Below are 18,301 nucleotides of genomic sequence, written 5' to 3' on the forward strand. Positions count from 1 at the left end.
AGGTAATTGATATTATCACAAAATGATGCATGAATTCGTAACACGTGGACATAAAAAAAGATTTTTCAAAAATTCACCATAAATCAAAATATTGTGCTAGAGACTTCCCGTTTCTTGCAAAATGAAGGTAATTGATTGAATATTACTAGTACTAGACTGTAAGTGTTTTAGTGTACAATTGCAGTTTTCGACCATTTCAGTCGAGTTAAAGTTGACCGAAGGTCGAATTTTTTCTGTTTATCGTGATTTATATAAAAATATTTCAAAACTGATAAAAGCCACAACCATGAGTTATTTTTTGTTGTGTTCTACATGGAATTGCACACATTTTCATATATAAAACTTTATGTAACGGCTATCAGAAAAACGGTGCAAACATTACGACAAAGTGACGAAAGAATTTCTGAGAATTTCGACCAAGTTACCACACGAACGTAAGATAAAAGTTTATTTCAAAAATTCACCATAAATCAAAATATTGTGCTAGAGACTTCCAATTTGTTGCAAAATGAAGGTAAATGATTGAATATTACTAGAATGTAAGAGTTTTAGCTTACAATTGCGTTTTTCGACCATTTCGGTCGAGCCAGTTGACCGAAGGTTGAAATTTTGGCACATCGTGATTTATATGAAAATATTTCAAAACTGTTAAAAGCTACAACCATGAGTTATTTTTTTTTGTATTCTACATGAAATTGTGCACATTTTCATATATAAAACTTTATGTAACGACTAATATAAAACGGTGCAAACATTACGACAATGTAACGAAAGAATTTCTGAGATTTTCGGCCGAGTTACCGCGCGCAGACGTAAGCAAAAGGTTTTTTCAAAAATTCACTGTAAATCGAAATATTGTGCTAGACTTCCAATTTGTTGCAAAATGAAGGTAAATGATTGAATATTACTAGAATGTAAGAGTTTTAGCTTACAATTGCGTTTTTCGACCATTTTGGTCGAGTCAGAGTTGACCGAAGGTTTCAATTTTGTCACTTATCATGATTTATATGAAAATATTTCCAAACTGATAAAAGCTACAACCATGGGTTGTTTTTTGTTGTATTTTAAATGAAATTGCGCACATTTTTATATATAAAACTTTATGTAACGGGTAATATAAAACGGTGCAAAAATTACGACAAAATGACGAAAGAATTTCTGAAATTTTCAGCCGAGTTATCGCGCGGAGTGAAGGAAAAAGTTTTTTTCAAAAATTCACCATAAATTGAAATATTGTGTTAGAGACTTCCAATTTGTTGCAAAATTAAGGTAAATGATTGAATATTACAAGAATGTAAGAGTTTTAGCTTACAATTGCATTTTTCGACCATTTCGGTCGAGTCAAAGTTGACCGAAGGTTGAAATTTTTTGTAGTCGACGTACGGTACGTCCACTCAGCACCCGACAGACAATTTTAGTCGACGTACGATACGTTCAGTCGGCGTTTAAGGGTTAAAAGACGGGAAAAGAAATAAGTAATATAATGGGAGAAAATTTATCAAATGTAAGTAGTGATAAGAATTTAGATGAACACTTCCGCTCAAAAAAAAAAAATAGAATTATTAACAATAAATTTTTAAACAATAGAAGATATATATTATAATAGAAAATTTTGTATGTCAGAGTTGGAATATATATATTATAATAGAAAATTTTGTATGTCAGAGTTGGAATATGCTCTCTGGAACAGTAATAAATCTGCTCCTGGAGTTGACAATATTTGTTTTGAGATGATCTGCCACTTGGCACCTTTGGCAAAGTCATACTTGTTAGAGTTTTATAATCATTTATGGCTTCGAAATTTATTTCCAGATGAATGGCGTAAAGCTATAATAATTCCTATCCCCAAACCTGGAAAGGATCCCAGCAATGTAAATAATTACAGACCAGTTGTTATGCAAATTGTTAGAGAAAATGGTAAATGCTCGACTAACATGGCACACTTGAGAAAATAAAATTTTAACTCCCACTCAGTTTGGGTCACAGTGTAACAGATCTACATTGGATTCTCTCTGTAACTTAGAAGACCATATACGTAGAGGTTTTGAACGAAAACAAATTACTGTGGCTGTCTTTTTTGACATTGAAAAAGCATACGATACTACATGGAGGTATGCTATATTAAAAACTTTACAAAACAACAATATCCGTGGACATTTACCTAGGTTTATACAGAACTTTTTGACAAACAGCAATTTTCAGGTGAGAATTGATGATGACCTGTCTAGAACATTTCCATTTGAAAATGGTGTTCCACAGGGAAGCGTCCTTAGTGGTACACCGTTTACTTTAGGAATTCAAGATATCAGTAAAAATCTACGTAGTGACATTAAAAGTAACCTGTACATGGATAATTTTGCTATATATTATTCAGCATCCCGAATAAAACATGCAGAACGAATCATTAATAAAAGCATAGTGAAAATAGATGATTGGGCCTCATCTGTAGGCTTTAAATTTTCCATAGATAAAACTCAAGCAATCATGTTTTATGAAAATAAAAAGTGGAAAAAAGGTGAAGAAATAGATTTAAAAATCAGAAACCATAGTGTACCAATTGGCCGAACAGCAAAATTTTTGGGATTAATATTTGATACCCACTTGAACTGGAGAGCCCACATTACATATGTAAAATCTAAAAGTAAAAGAGCATTAAATCTAATTAGAAAACTATCGAACACTACTTGGGGAGTCGATAGACATACCCTTACTGTACTGTATAAAGCAACAGTTCTGTCCATCATTGATTATGGAAGCGAAGTACTGTATATGGCTCGGCATCTGACGCAGTGCTGAAAATGTTGGAATATGCTCAGGAACCTTTAGTTCATCACCAAAATCATCGTTACAGGTTGAATGTAGTGAACTGCCTTTGTCTCTCCATAGAGAGCTAGTAACAATATAAAGTGCTTTAAGAATTCAAACTGGTGATTCTCCAACCAAAAAATTATTTGAATTAAGAGATGTATTTATAAACAACCATCCACCACCTTTCCCAATTAGAGCTAGAAGATTGTTTGAGTCGCTGGATATAAATATACAAGTGCCTTTAATAGTAAAATCACCTCCTCCCTGGACAATGAATAAAATGAGAATTTGCACACACCTCAAGTATCTATCAAAAAATAGCTCATATACACCAGAACACCATAGACAGCATACAATAGAGCATATAAGCTGAAAAGGTCCACATTATGCAATACAGGTATATACAGATGGATCTAAATCAGAACATGGAGTAGGATATGCTGCAGTGTCCCAAGACAAAACTTATCATTTCTCTCTTCCTAATAATGCTTCCATATTTACAGCAGAATTGTATGGAATTGCATCAGCTATAAAAATAATTAAAGTCATCATTCAATAATTTTGTGATTTTCAGTGACTCGAGAAGCGCTATAGAAGCTATTCAAAGTTATAAATCAAAAATAATATAGTACAACAAATTAAATTATATCTCCATAAATTGTATAATAATGGAAAAAATGTAGAAATATGTTGGATCCCTGCCCGTGTAGGAATCAAAGGAAATGAAGATGCAGACAAAGCAGCTAAAGCACCAACTCACATGACAAGATCAAATGTGAATATCCCTGTTACTGATTATGTAATTCACATAAAAATGGGTATCATAGATAAATGGCAATATATATGGGATGAAGAACCTGAAAGTAATAAATTGAAAGAAATAAAACCTAATGTTAAAAAATGGAGTTCATCATATCAAAGAGAGAGAGACACGCACAAGTAATTTTAACACATCTCAGAATAGGCCATACTTGTCTGACACATGGGCACTTAATGAGCATCCCACATGGCCCGGCTCCCGAGTGCTCAAAATGCAGAGTAATAATAACAGTCTGACGTGTTATTTGACGTCCAAAGTATGACCAACAACGAATGTCTACTTTTGGAAATAGATCAATGAAAGAAATTTTGTCAGAATCATTTTCAATCGTTCCAATTTTGATGTTCTTGAAGAACTGTAATCTAATAAGTAAAATATAAAAATAAGTAAATAATAAAAGCACGAAAACCCTTTTAACATTTGTTGAATTTAAAAAGAAAAAAATTTTAAAACTTTACTTAATTTATATTCTGAATTTTAATATACCGTTTTAGTATGTATGTAAGGAAGTCTGAGTAAATGTATTTATTGTATGTATGTGTTTCAGTATGAGAAAATATACCTATGTGCAATTTTTAATTTCATTTTAATACATTCATAATTGTACTGAATGATCTATTGGGTCCTAGCGCTTGCCCTCAGGCCTTGGACCTAGTATATTTTAATCAAATCCTTCGGGCCAGCCCTATGAGAGCTGAAAGTCAGCTCAATGGTTTGGTTGAACTACTTTAATAATAATTGTATAAATTGCTCTGGTGTCCATCATGATGATGAAAGTAATAGAAAAACAAAATGTGTTGATTGTCAACTGGAACATAAATTCAATAACAAAAATTGTGGAATTTACAAATTTGAGCTGTCTGCACTAAATAAGGGATTTTGACAAAGGAAAAATCTATTTCTGGGGGAAGACTTGTGTCACCCGGTGAAATAACCATTAAGCACTTATTTCTAGGTATAAGTATTGCTAAAAATACCAGAGAAAAAAGCTATCAGGAATGCTGGGGTTACTACCCCCAGTTCGATCATCTATTAATCAAAATAGATGTCGGTATACACAAAGGGTGAGTGTGTGTTGCCACTGCCACAGGCCTCTGCTCTGTAGAGATTCCCAATCTCAAAAACCCCGGAAAGTGAGGGGCCGTCACATACCCAACGCTCACTGCCCAGCCAACCAACACCTCAGCCGCCATATTGGTCTCATTCCAGGTTAGCACCCACCTCCCAAGCTTGGTATGTCTACTAGGGGGGGAAACGGAGAATATGGGTGGGTCACCGGGTGACACAGGTCTTCCCCCAGAAATAGATTTTTCCTTTGTCAAAATCCCTTTTCTGGGGTCGACCTGTGTCACCCGGTGAAATAGTAACAGAGAATCATACAAAGCTTGGTGAAACCCCTAAACAATTACTGAGATGGAGATAAATAAAACTATCAGTAGAAACTGAGTTTAATTATTCCAGTAGCAAAAATAGGACATGATTAACAATGCATGAAAGGACATGGTCAATAACAAGGGACAAATATGTACAAAATACTGGAAATACCAAGACACTTAAATGCTAACAAGGATAATAACTGTACAACATAACATGGTCAGGAGTCAGGCTGTGAAGCATGCCTGGCCTAAGAATAGATGGCAAGGTAAGTAAATGAGGCAGGTAGGCGAGAGAGAAAAGGACAGGATAATTAAGATTGCATATGTTAATCTAGGGCGGAAGGGACAATGCTTCCTGCAGCCACTGTAGAAAATTTTAGAGCCTCCAGTGATTTAAGATAGTGGCATTTGAACACTGATGGTGATTTCCAACCCGTATATTTTTTAAGCTCCTCAAAGTTCATATTATGAAAATAATTAGTGGAGGTGGCCACTGCTCGGATATCATGAACCTTAGGTACTGAATCTGGGTTAGCTTGTTTAATAAAATACAGTATTTGTTGTCTGATGGCCTTTAAGGAAAGGGTTCCTCCTTTTTCCCTGACAAAAAGAGGACCAGACATTATATTAGAAGTTCTATGTAAATAAGCCTTTAAAGTAGTGACTGGGCATAAGGACGGATCCTGTGGAAGGGGGATAACCTTCCAAGGGGACCATCTATCTTGTGGAACTTCATTCTTAGCTAAAAATTTTTGATCCGGGGATAGTAGAACTTCTCCTGATGGGAGGAAATCAACATGGTTCGGTTCTCTAGAGAGAGCGGACAGTTCAGAAATTCTGGCACCTGAAACTAGGCTAATTAAGAATAACGTTTTCCTTAACAGACTCAAATATGGACACTGCTCATTATCAGTGTCCGATGCTAATTTCAGTACGTCATTTAAGAACCAGGAAACTGTGTGTGGACAGGTTGCTGGTCTCAAACGAGCGCATGCTCTAGGGATTGATGAAAAGTATGAGTCCGTTAAGTCAATATTGAAACCTTGTAAAAATATATTTTTTAAAGCTGACTTTGCTGTAGTAATAGTACTAGAAGCCAGCCCTTTTTCAAATAATGACCTGAAGAACGATATTGCCAGATTCGTGGTCATCACTTTAGCTTCAGATTCTTTCAGGAATAATGCTAACTTTTTAACTGCTGAATCGTACTGTCTGAGAGTAGAGTCCCTTTTATCTGATTCTAAGAACAATGTATTAACAGGATCAATATTAGCATCTCTCTGAGCAGCGAATTTCATGAAGTCCTTAAAGCCAGGGCATTTAGAATTCTTGAGGAAGCTGACACAGTCCGAGTTTGTACTATTTGAGTCAACTTTGGCCTGGGTATTTGAATACACCGGAGTTTCAACTCTAGAAGAAGAGGAAACCAACTGCTCTTCGGCCAGTTGGGTGCTACCAGGGCCACTTGACCCTTGAGTGACCTGAGCTTGTGCAAAACTTTCATCAACAGGTTTATTGGTGGAAACAGATAGATTTTCTGCCACATGTTCCAATCTATTGACATCGCGTCTGTGGAGTGAGCAAGAGGGTCCAGATTGGGAACAACGTAACATGGAAGTTTGTGGTTGCTCTCTGTGGCAAACAGATCTACCTGGAGACCTGGTACCTGACGTCGAATCCACTCGAATGATGTTTTGTCCAGAGACCGTTCAAAAGTCAATGCAGAGCATATAAGTATCAGTTTTGGAAAGTTAAGTGTACCTTAGTTTTACCAGACCACTGAGCTGATTAACAGCTTAGGACAACACCTTAGGAGCTATGCTCAAGTTCTTAAGCCACTACCCGTATCTACCACTAGGGGTGCAGTGGCAGCACCCTCTAATGTAGAAGGTGCATCAACTCCTGTGGTAGTGGCCCAGCCATCTGGGTCAGGTGCTCAGCCTGTTGAGGCTAGAGTACAAGCCTCCAAGGAGGCTAATGTGGCACTTAACCCAACCACCTTGGAATTGTCTCAGGCAGAGTCTCTGCCTGATTTAATGGAGACTGAGGAGCAAAAGCATCAAAAGAGGAGACGTTCCCCCTCATCCTCTCCTCCATCAAATCCAGTTAAACATGCATCACTTAGTAATAGATACGAAATACTAAGCTCGATGCAAGAACCCCAGCCTGAATTTAAACAAATTGACAAGAAAGAGAAACAAAATGGCACCAGTAAATTAACAGATAATAAACCAAACCTGTCAAGACCAGCCCTTTCCAAATCATTTCTTGATAATACTCATAAACAAGAGGGAGTAAATGAGAAGGCTCCATCCAACGGGTCTTCCACCAAGCCCAAAAAATAGTTTTCACATCAATTCTACAATTTAACTGTAGAGATCTTAGGGCTCAAAGTGAAGAGCTAGAGGTACTGCTCCATGACCATAGCCCAGGTATTGTGTGTCTCTAGGAAACTAAGCTTGGAAGTACACAATATAATCCTGGGTTAAATTACAACATATATAATTCTCCACCACCAATCAGAGGTGCAGCAATTATTGCACATAAGTCGTTGCAACACTCCTTGCTATCAATTAACACTCACCTCCAAGCTGTAGCAGTAACTTTCATTTTAGACAAGCAGATTAGAGTCTGCTCCATCTATCTTCCTACTGAATTGGATTTCACTAATAATGACATTCATTTACTGATCAATCAGCTTCCCACTCCTTTCCTCCTCCTCAGAGATTTTAATGCTCACAACCCCATTTGGGGTGGGAACATGGCAGATACAAAAAAAGTAATTATACCTTAGTTTTACCAGACCACTGAGCTGATTAACAGCTCTCCTAGGGCTGGCCCGAAGGATTAGACTTATTTAACGTGGCTAAGAACCAATTGGTTACTTAGCAACGGGACCTACAGCTTATTGTGGAATCCGAACCACATTATAGCGAGAAATGAATTTCTATCACCAGAAATAAATTCCTCTAACTCATCATTAGCCAGCCGGAGAGTCGAACTCAGGCCTAGCGAATGCTAGGCCACAACTCTACCAACTCGCCCAACGAAGAGCTGGCAAAGGTAGAATGGTGGGGGATATTATGGATGGCCATAATATCACTATACTTAATAATGGAGCCATGACTACCATAATATCTACTACTCAGTACCTACATGTGTAAGGTGTCAAAGAAACGAGCAGGTAAAAGTTCAGCTTTATTACAGATCGATCTGAGCATTTGCGCAATGAATTGACTGTAGTCGAAACAATTTACATTGATTATGAATGGTCAGTCTTGTAAAAACACGTTTTAGGCGTGACTAATTGAGCTTGAAGAAAATATCCAAATGGAAGTGGCCACTTCCCAATTCATATAAAATCAATTAAGAATCAGCCATCTGACTCATCTTCTAAATGGAAGGTAGATGAAGCAGACCGGGAGAAATTTAGCAAGTCTGCTCTCATGGAGAAGAATGTAAAATCATTTCCATCCACCTCAGTCAGATAATTATTTTAATGACACAACCATCAACAGTTCAATTGCCTCTATTCCAACAACGAAAGGGAAGCTCTCTAGACCAGTAGTTCCTTGGAACAAAACCTACAGTAGTATGAGGAAGATCAAAAGAAAATGCTAGAAAAAGTATAAGAGGAGTGGAACCGCACATGCCAAAGTTATTTACAAATGTGCTTTGGCCAAGTAAAATAGATATTTAAAAAAAAACCAAAAAGAGAGTCATGGGTGTACTACATAAATGGCATTAGCTCAAAAACAACCATCCAAAATGATTAGGAAGAAAATTAAAAAACTAAATGGCAAGTTTGTCCCTGAACCTCTGCCTACCCTTAAGATAAATGTTGACCTAATCACCCAACAGAGAAGGTTACAGAAAAATTGGGAGAACATTTCTCAAGAATATCAAGTAGTGAGAACTATTCTGTAGAATTCCAAGGCATTAGAAATGCCCAGATTTCTCTTGATTTAGGTAAATATAATTTTGAACCATATAATGCAAAATTTACACTGCAGCGACTCAAAAATGCCTTGCAGAATACCGAACTATCACCCTGTGGTTAAAATGAAATACTTTATGAAATGCTGAAACATCTCCCAGAAAAGTCAAAGAAATTTCTTTTAGATATAATAAATGAGATCTGGGAAACTGGTATTACAGTAAACCCCCTGTATTCGCGTTCTCACGAGTCACAGACTCATGTATTCACAGATTTATCTGTGGAATGTATATACCAATTATTTGCGGAAAATTCAGCCATTTGTGGTATTTTTCACTGAGAAATATTCACTAATTACTGTATTTTCATCTAATTTTCGTGACTAAATGCACTTTTTGTGATAAAACTATTAAAATACTCAGGTAATGCTCGATTTACGATAATTCACCTTACGATAATTCGATTTTGCAATGGGGTAAGCAATTAATACCGATAAGACAATATTATTTTTAAAATATTTTAAAATTTTGCGCGGGCACAGGCAGCAGCGTAATAAGGCAGCGAGAGAGACCAAATTACAATAGACAAGTTTTCCTCCATCTCTTTATCCCATCTTCTAGTTAAAAAAGTAAAAGAGAGTGATGAAAGTATTTTTAGTAACGTTATACTCTTGCGTAAATGCATACAGCCATAAACAACCGACCGAGAAACTGTTATTTTGCTTATAACCGAATTGCATAACAACAGCCGTTTACCTGGTATTTCAACCATTGTACGGTAATAAACAAGTACCGTAGGTTATAGCACAAATGATGTTAAGTAGAATAGGACTGATATATTTTTACATTATTTCCTTATTCGGTATGAATAAAAGATCGTCAAGGAAATATACTGCTAAATTTATGCTGCAAGTTGTAGCTGAAGCTGAGGAAATATTGTTCAAGCTGCTAATGACTATACTGTAAATTATCATGCATCGGCAACATGGATGAAACCCGGTCGTAATTAAAACTGGAGAAAGTATTTTAATCAAAACTACTGGGCATGAAAGAACACATTACTGTCATTTTTACTCTGATAAACGATAAAGACGTAAAGCTCGTATTATGATGAAATCAAGTGAAAATAGCGAACAGAATGTTGAATTTTTTACACAAAACAACGCCCCCAAACGGCCATCGTCATTCGTCATCTATTAACGAAAATAAAAGATAAATTAATTTCACAACGAGACGTATTTTAGTTATATTTCGACTTCAAAACACCTTGTATAACGAAAAATAACCTTGCCCTATATAAATAAAGTATCTAGAGATTCATTTACGCCAGGTAGAAGCAAGAAAAGAGCTTTGGACTGAATTAAATACAGCGAAATAAACACCGCATAAACGATTTTCAAACCAAAACATTGATACGCCATGACCGCAATTTGTAATATGAAAGCAATATAAGAATATATACAATATTATTGGATACCGTGAATTAAGGCATAACATTTTAAAAGATCCATGGAAATGATGCATATACGTTATGTTGACATTGTATAATGCGATACGTGAATATAGAGTACAGTATAATGTAGGCTACGCTACCATTTATGAATACAATGTACCATAGTGTAGACTAAGCTAATTCTTGTTATTCAATTTCACTTTGCATGAACCTGCAAAATTAGCTGATATTAATAACTACTGTACTATACCGGGCATGTATAGAGTATACTTTATAGTGTAGGCTAGGCTACCATATAAAAGGAAGCCCCCAGTTTACAATGTGTTCGGCTTATGACATTCCGAGGTTACGACGCTTTTCAAATATATTCATTAGAAATTATTTCCCGGTTTACGATGCATGTTTCGGGGTTACGATGCGTCGTACGCCGATCTGATGGAAAAAATATGGCTCCAAAACAGCAGAATAATAAAAATTCGGAGGCTTTTTTTATGAAAAACTCAATAAAAATGCAGTTTACATCGTTTTCAATACACCCAAAGTATTAAAAAGTACAGTAAGGTTTCCTTAGGATTTTTGACGAATTTCGACGATTTTTTGGTTTACGACGATTTTCAGTTTATGAAGCGGCATAAAAACGGAACCCCCGTCGTAAACCAGGGACTGCCTGTATGTAAACATGGTACCGAATGCCCTAATGTAGGTAGGCTATGTTCGAGATATGTTTTGGTATTTCTTACGTTTATTCCAACAAACGATGGTTTTTTCGGAACCTAACCCCATTGTAAGAAGGATAATACCTGTATAAGCATTTTTAGTTTGTTATTTGTGTGTTTGAACTATCAAAATAGTGAGTTCTAAGTGTTTTTAGAAGGGTTCTAAGTACTCGTGGGTTTTAGCTATTCGCAGGGGTGTGTGGTACGCATCCCCCGCGAATCCAGGGGGTGGGGTTTACTGTATTCCTAAAACTAAAAATTATCATTAATCCTCCCTGTGAAGAAACCAAACAAGGATCCTTCTTCACCCAGCAGGTACAGACCAGTAGCTGTCACCAGATGTGTTTGTAAGCTGATGGAAAAGATGATTAACACCAGATTTGCATGGCACTTCGAAACAATAAATTGCTTTCTCAATCCCAGTTTGGTTTTAGGAAAACTAGATCTACTTTAGATCCCTTGCTCAGGCTCTCAAACCAAATACAACAAGGTTTTGCTAAATAGTGCCAAACAATAGGAGTTTTCTTTGAATTGGAAAAAGCATGTGACATCACGTGGCATTTTGGTATTATAAAAAAAGTTGTATAAGATGGGCAGTACAGTAAAGGAAAAATTATCAGATTTATAAATTCGTTTTTAACAGAAAGATATATAAAGGTAAGAGTTGGAAATCATGTATCGCGACCTTTCTTACAAGAAGAGGGAGTTCCTCAGGGTAGTGTCCTTAGTGTCACCTTCTTTGCTATTGCCATTAATGATAGGAAAGGTACCATCACCAGTAAAAGGCTCTTTGTTTGTAGATGATTTTGCTGTGTACTGCACAGGATATGATGCAGTTTCTACTAGCAGGTTCATGCAAAGAGCCATCGATAAAGTGAGCAAGTGGGCTAATGAGCAAGGATTTTGTTATTCTGAATCAAGAACTGTCGCTGTTCAGTTCTACAGGCCCAAACTAAGGAAACCATTCCAACTCTTACCTTAAATGGAACTATCTCAGAAATGTTTTTTGATCAAAAGCTCACTTGGAATAATCATATTGACCAGTTAAAATTGAAAGTGAAGCGATCACTAAATATTTTAAAAGCGGTATCTAATTTTAATTGGGGCGCAGATAAGAAATCATTATTAAGGCTTTATAATGCAGTATGTTTATCTAAGTTAGACCATGGCTGCCACGTATACTCGTCTGCTTCAAAGACTAAGCTTAAGGAATTGGACTTTATGCATAATTTGGGGCTAAGGAGCTGCACTGGAGCTTTTAGAACCTCACCCATTGAAAGTACAGTATTTATTTAGACTCCCATCAGCTACCATTGGACCTAAGGAGGCATGAGAAGAAAGATCGTCTGGGAGAAGAGGTCAGAAACAAGTTTTTGGAGCGTGATGAGAGGCATATAAATAACAGGAAAATATATACTGACGGATAAGAAGCGGAAGATGGAGTAGGCTGTGTAGTGGTGTGTGAGTGGGAATCATAAATAAAAAATTTACCAGACTCCTCATCCATATTCACTGCTGAAGTAACAGCTATAGTTGATGCTTTAAATCTTGCATCTGATAAGAAATTTAAATCCATAGTAATATATAGTGACTCATGGAGTGTTTTAGAAGCCATAAAGAAGTTTAACCCTACTCATCCCTTAATTCAAAAGGCTCAGGAATGTCTTTTGTCTTTCTGTTCACCACAAATCAGTTAAGTTTTATTGGATTCCTGGGCACACTGGCATAGAAGGGAACGACCTGGCTGGTAGCAGCACAAAGTTTGCTGCAAGATGTGATTTCTTCACTAATAAGTCGCCACATTTGGATATGCGTCCATTTATTAGAAGATGCATTCATGAGAAATGGCAGCAGAGGTGGACTTCCCCCATTTTATCCATAAATAGGAAGTACAGAAATATTAGAAAAAGTACTGATTTTTGGAGTTTGGGTTCTAATTGCAATATAAGATTCGAGATCATCCTAACATGGCTTACGATTGGCCATACCTGCTTCACCCTTAGTTATATCTTAGAGGGAGCCAGTGCCCCAGTTTGTGCTCACTGTGGCAGTCATCTATCCATTGAGCACATGCTGGTGCACTGTCCTAGATTTAATCGCCTTAGGGCAAAGTACTTATTAGTGGGAAGACTATTTTAGAAATTTTAAATGATGACATTGAGGTAGATAACCTTATGGGTTATCTGAGGGAATCTGATCTTTTTAATAAGTTACAATTTAGTATATGTAATAAAGATTTTAGTCATATTTTATAAATTAAGTATATATTTTAAATATACAGTATGGCAAAATCATTCATATACAGGTTACTTTTAATTCCAATAGTTAGATTATTACTGATATCATTAATTGATTGATTAGTTGATTATGAAATTTAGGTCTTGAAGACCAAGCTCCAGAACCCATCAAGGTTATTCAGTGCTGTAATGAAGATGAAATATGTAAATTAATGATATGACTGATAATGAAAAGGTGAATGATAACATACTGTACTAGTGAAATTCAGTGTCAAAATATGAATGTAAAAATGAAGAATGATATTATGTAAAACCCATAAAAAATAATATATAAGACTTTTATATTTTAATTATATATTATTTTGTATGTGTTTTATCTAATATCATTCTTCATTTTTCACGTTTATATTTTAACACTGAATTTTATTAGTAGAGTATGTTATCATTCACCTTTTCATTATCAGTTGTATCATTAATTTATATATTTCATTTTCATTACAGCGCTGAATAATCCTGATGGATTCCAGCACTTGGGCTTCAAGACATAATTTCATAGTCAATCAATCAATCAATTACTGTAATGATATCAGTAATAATCTAACTATTGGAATTAAAAGCTACCTGTATATGGATGATTTTGCCATACTGTATATTATTCAACATTTTGTGTAAAACATGCAGCATAAAAATAGATGAATGGGCCTCACCTGTAGGCTTTAAATTTTGCATTGATAAAACTCAGTCAATTATATTTTATAAAAATAAAAAGTGGAGAAAAGGTGAAGAAATAGATTTAAAAATCAGAAACCATAATATACTAATTGGCCAAATAGCAAAATTTTTAGGATTTGTATTTGATATTCACTTAAATTGGAAAGCCGGCATAACATACATGAAATCAAAATGTAAAAGAGCATTAAATCTAATTAAAAAACTATCGAACACTACTTGGGGAGCTGATAAACATACCTTTACTGTACTGTACTATACAGTGCTGTCTATCATTAATTATGGAAGCGAAGCACATGGCTCAGCATCAGACACAATGTTGAAATTGGAGCCAATTCAGAATGAAGGCCATAGAATATGTTCAGAAGCCTTTAAATCATCGCCAAAGTCATCATTACGAGTTGAATGTGGTGAAAAACCTCACTTTCCCTAAAGAGTTAATAACAATGAATGTTCCACAGAAAAATCCGCAAATAGATGAATCCATGAATGCTGAACAGCGAATAGGCGGCGGTCAACTGTGTTGGAATGGCTGCTTTCAGCGAAAAGATGAGGTAAAGAAATGAACTTTTGCTGGGTGCCCTCCCATGTTGGGGTGGTTGGGAACAAGCAAGCTGATCAACTTGCAAAGTCAGCAGTCACTTCCCCAGAACCCTGATGTCTGCTACCATACTGGAATGTTTAATCTCTAGTAGATCAGAAAATTAAAAAGATTTGGTAGTCCCTTTAGGAAAATATTTTAATGAACCAAAAATTATGCAGTATTACGTCATCAGTGTCTCCTTGGTCATATCCTTATATACCAAGGAGACAAGAGACTATGTTGTGCAGGCTTAGGATTGGACGTACAAGACTCACTTATGGGTTCTTGATGTTCGGCAAAAATTGTCCATTCTGGAATGACTGTATTTGTGCTCTTGACTGTGAGACATTTGCTTGTCAAATGTCCTGGTCCTGGGAATCTAAGGCATAGGCTCCTCTCTTGGGGATGTGACAGCGATGGGCATTTCATCTTTGCAATGATTCACGGGGAGGACTGTAATTTAAAGCAGCTATATATGTATCCTTGTTAGGGAGGCAGTCCTCCTAAACAAAATTTTGATCACATACAGTATGTGTATATGTATGTATATTGTTTTACAGATTATGTATATTTTTAGATACTGTATTTCTTATATGAGACTCCTTTTAAACTTATTTATTTATCTTTTTAGTCTCCTAGTTATTAATTTTATATTATGGTGTCAGTAACCTAGATGTTGTGATGCCAGTTTTAATAGCCACAAATCAATCATTCATGTCTAGAATATGGTGGGAAGATTGTAATATGAATGAGGAACTGGTGGAGATAGGTGGTATCAAGAGGATATAAAAAGATCTCAGAGATGTTTTGAACATATGATTCGAAGTAATGAGAAACAGTTGGTCTGTTAAGCAATAGAAATTGAAGTACTGTAGCTGATGAAAACCTAGAGGAATTCCCTGTAATTTATGGAGAAATGGGGATAGAGGAAGACTTAGACCTGAAAAGAGTTCAGGTAGAAAGAACATGGGACAAATAAGAATGGAGAAAACATAAAAGTGTTAATGATGATGATGCTTAGGTAATTTTAACAGTAAAAGGGCTTAGAATCTGTGGGTAAGTACTTAGCATCTAGCAAATGGACAGTAATACAATTGGCCCTAATGCAAAAGAATCTTTATTGCAGTAGTGACTGGAATGTGCCACATGAAAACAAGATTGTCTTGAAATCATTGTCAATTGCAGGGTATGTTTTATATGCCAAAAGTAGTACATTTATGGGCTGTAGTATCTATCCACAGTACAGTATTTGGCTTTGGTTGAGGGTTTCAGTGTTTTTTCTATAAGAATATAGTATTGGGATGAAGATGTATCTTTTAATACTACAGACAGACCTTTAAATATTAAATAAAATATTTTTCCTTTTAGTTAAAAGGTTGTACAAAATATGATTTTTATGATCTTCCGTCAATCTGTTTCCATAATAGTTTGCCTGTTTTGCATCCAAAGTATTTATTGGAATTTTATTTCTAGGGACCTGAATGGTATAGTACGTGGCTTTCAGTGAGAGGAGAGACACCTTTATTCACACACCTCACGCTCCTTCCTTTTACAGACATTGGTGGAACCCTTAATGTCAACATTCATATGGATGAACTGTTAATGGTATGTTTGTTTACTTTAGTATTCTTTGGGCTAATCTTAAGTTTTTGGTAACTCAGTGGTCTGGTTAAGTGATATACTGTATTACTAGTAACAATATTGTGCTAATTCTACTGAGATGTCAGTGCTTAGACTGGACAGTTACTTCAATATTATCCACAGAATTGTACTGAATTGTGATTTTTATGGTTTACCATTGATGGATGCGGCTTCATCGAGCCATACTCCTCATGGTTTGCTAACAACTAGACCACCTCAGCAAGTTCAAATGGTTTTAGTGTGTTGAAAATAATGCCCATTATACTCTTTCAGAGGTCATTGGTGTGTGCACCTATGCAATATCCAGAGACTAGTAATTGCAAAGGGTTATCTGGTGCTCATTACTTGGAATCACTGCCTTCAATAACAAGATAAATTAGGCCAGCTAGGGAGGTCCCTTAGCCTTTGATTGAATGGCCTTATGTATGGAAATAGAGCTGCATCCTATTAAGGGATTATTGGTGTTATGTATTAAGTGAGGCTCAAAGTTTTACCAGTTGCTCAAGAGTGATCTGCAGTACAAGGATACCTTATTATATCCTTTAGCAGAAGCTTTGTAGCTGTATTTAGCTTGTCCTTATGTCCAGGAGCATCATAAATGTATTGTCATATGAAGTTGTTTAACAAAACAGACCTGGCAATTTCATTTGGATGCAGATCATTAAGTACTTTTCCCAGTAGAAAGACCATTCGTATCCCATTGCAGGTCAATATTCTTGTTCATATACAGTACTTATAAAGTTCCTGTGGCTCATCATTTGAGTCCTTCACCTTTCCCTTGTTAAGTAACTCCTCTTGATCCTTTGTAGTTGTCGTTAAATGCAAGCACTTATTTTAGAAAGCCTGGATCTTCCTTTTGTATCCTGCTTGGAGATTATGGAACTTTTTTTTATAAAATGCTTTTGAGGCTGAGGACTTCTCTGGTTGATCATTGTCATTCTTTAGATTAGAACTCTGCGGGTCTTTTTTGTGATGATCCTATAATGCAAAATATACTTTGGTGATGAGTGTATAATTTGGAAGTGTTAGGAGGGAGAAAGAGAGGAAGATCCATAAGTGCAGGATAGATAACAGTGAAGAGGTACTGGAAAGGAATATCCTTAGTATCAAGGAAGCATGATACTGTGCAAGAAAGAGGCCCACTGTTGATGGAGATATATTGTGGATAACAAAAAAGGGATTTTGACAAAGGAAAAATCTATTTCTGAGGGAGGCCCTGTGTCACCCGGTGAAATTCCTATCAAGCACAAATTTCTAGGTATAGATATTACTAAATATACCAGAGAAAAAAGCTACCAGGAATGCTGGGGTTACTACCCCCAGATCGAACACCTATTATGAAATAGATGTCGGTATAGGTAAGGGTGAGTGATTGTTGTCACTGCCACAGGACTGCACTCTGTAGACATCCCAATGACAAAACCCCCGGAACGCGAGGAGCTGATCCAACGCCCGCACTCACCTGCCCGCCAACCGACGACCCCAGCGCCATCTGTACTCATTCCAGGCCAGCACCCCCCACAAGCTTGGTATGCCTACTCAGGGAGGGAAATCTAGACCCTGGGAGGGTCACCGGGTGACACAGGGCCTCCCTCAGAAATAGATTTTTCCTTTGTCAAAATCCCTTTTCTGAGCTCGTCCCTGTGTCAGCTGGTGAAATTATGACAGAGAATCATACTAAGCTTTGGTGAAAGTTTAAAAGGAGCGAATAGTTAGGTGGACATGTATAAAAACACTATTACTGAAAATAGTTTTAATTATTCCTCAAAACATGATTAAATAGCAAAGGTATAGGCAGATAAACTGAGTTATAACTAGGGATACAATTAATATCACAGTAAAGGACATGAGAAACAACTATGTACATAAATAATACTATAATGGGAAGGTACTAAGACTAAATAAATGACAGAAAAAATTTATAAAGGTACTTCCGGCTTAAAACTAAATTACAGTAAATATAACATGCCGCAAACTTAAAAACTAACACCGCAAAATTGTA

At 36.2% G+C, this 18,301-nt stretch overlaps 1 protein-coding gene across 3 annotated transcripts in view; it reads left to right on the forward strand.

Moving 5' to 3' along the window:
• LOC136847480 (transmembrane protein 8B-like) overlaps nt 1–18,301 on the forward strand; it is a 910,690-nt gene that overhangs the window by 437,224 nt on the left and 455,165 nt on the right. For all 3 annotated transcript variants that reach the window (XM_067119223.1, XM_067119225.1, XM_067119224.1), the window contains exon 8: nt 16,132–16,263. In XM_067119223.1, coding sequence (XP_066975324.1) covers nt 16,132–16,263 — 132 coding nt within the window. The remainder of the gene's footprint in view (nt 1–16,131; nt 16,264–18,301) is intronic.

Source organism: Macrobrachium rosenbergii, chromosome 16 (assembly GCF_040412425.1).
Source record: "Macrobrachium rosenbergii isolate ZJJX-2024 chromosome 16, ASM4041242v1, whole genome shotgun sequence".
Classification (NCBI taxonomy): Eukaryota; Metazoa; Arthropoda; class Malacostraca; order Decapoda; family Palaemonidae; genus Macrobrachium; species Macrobrachium rosenbergii.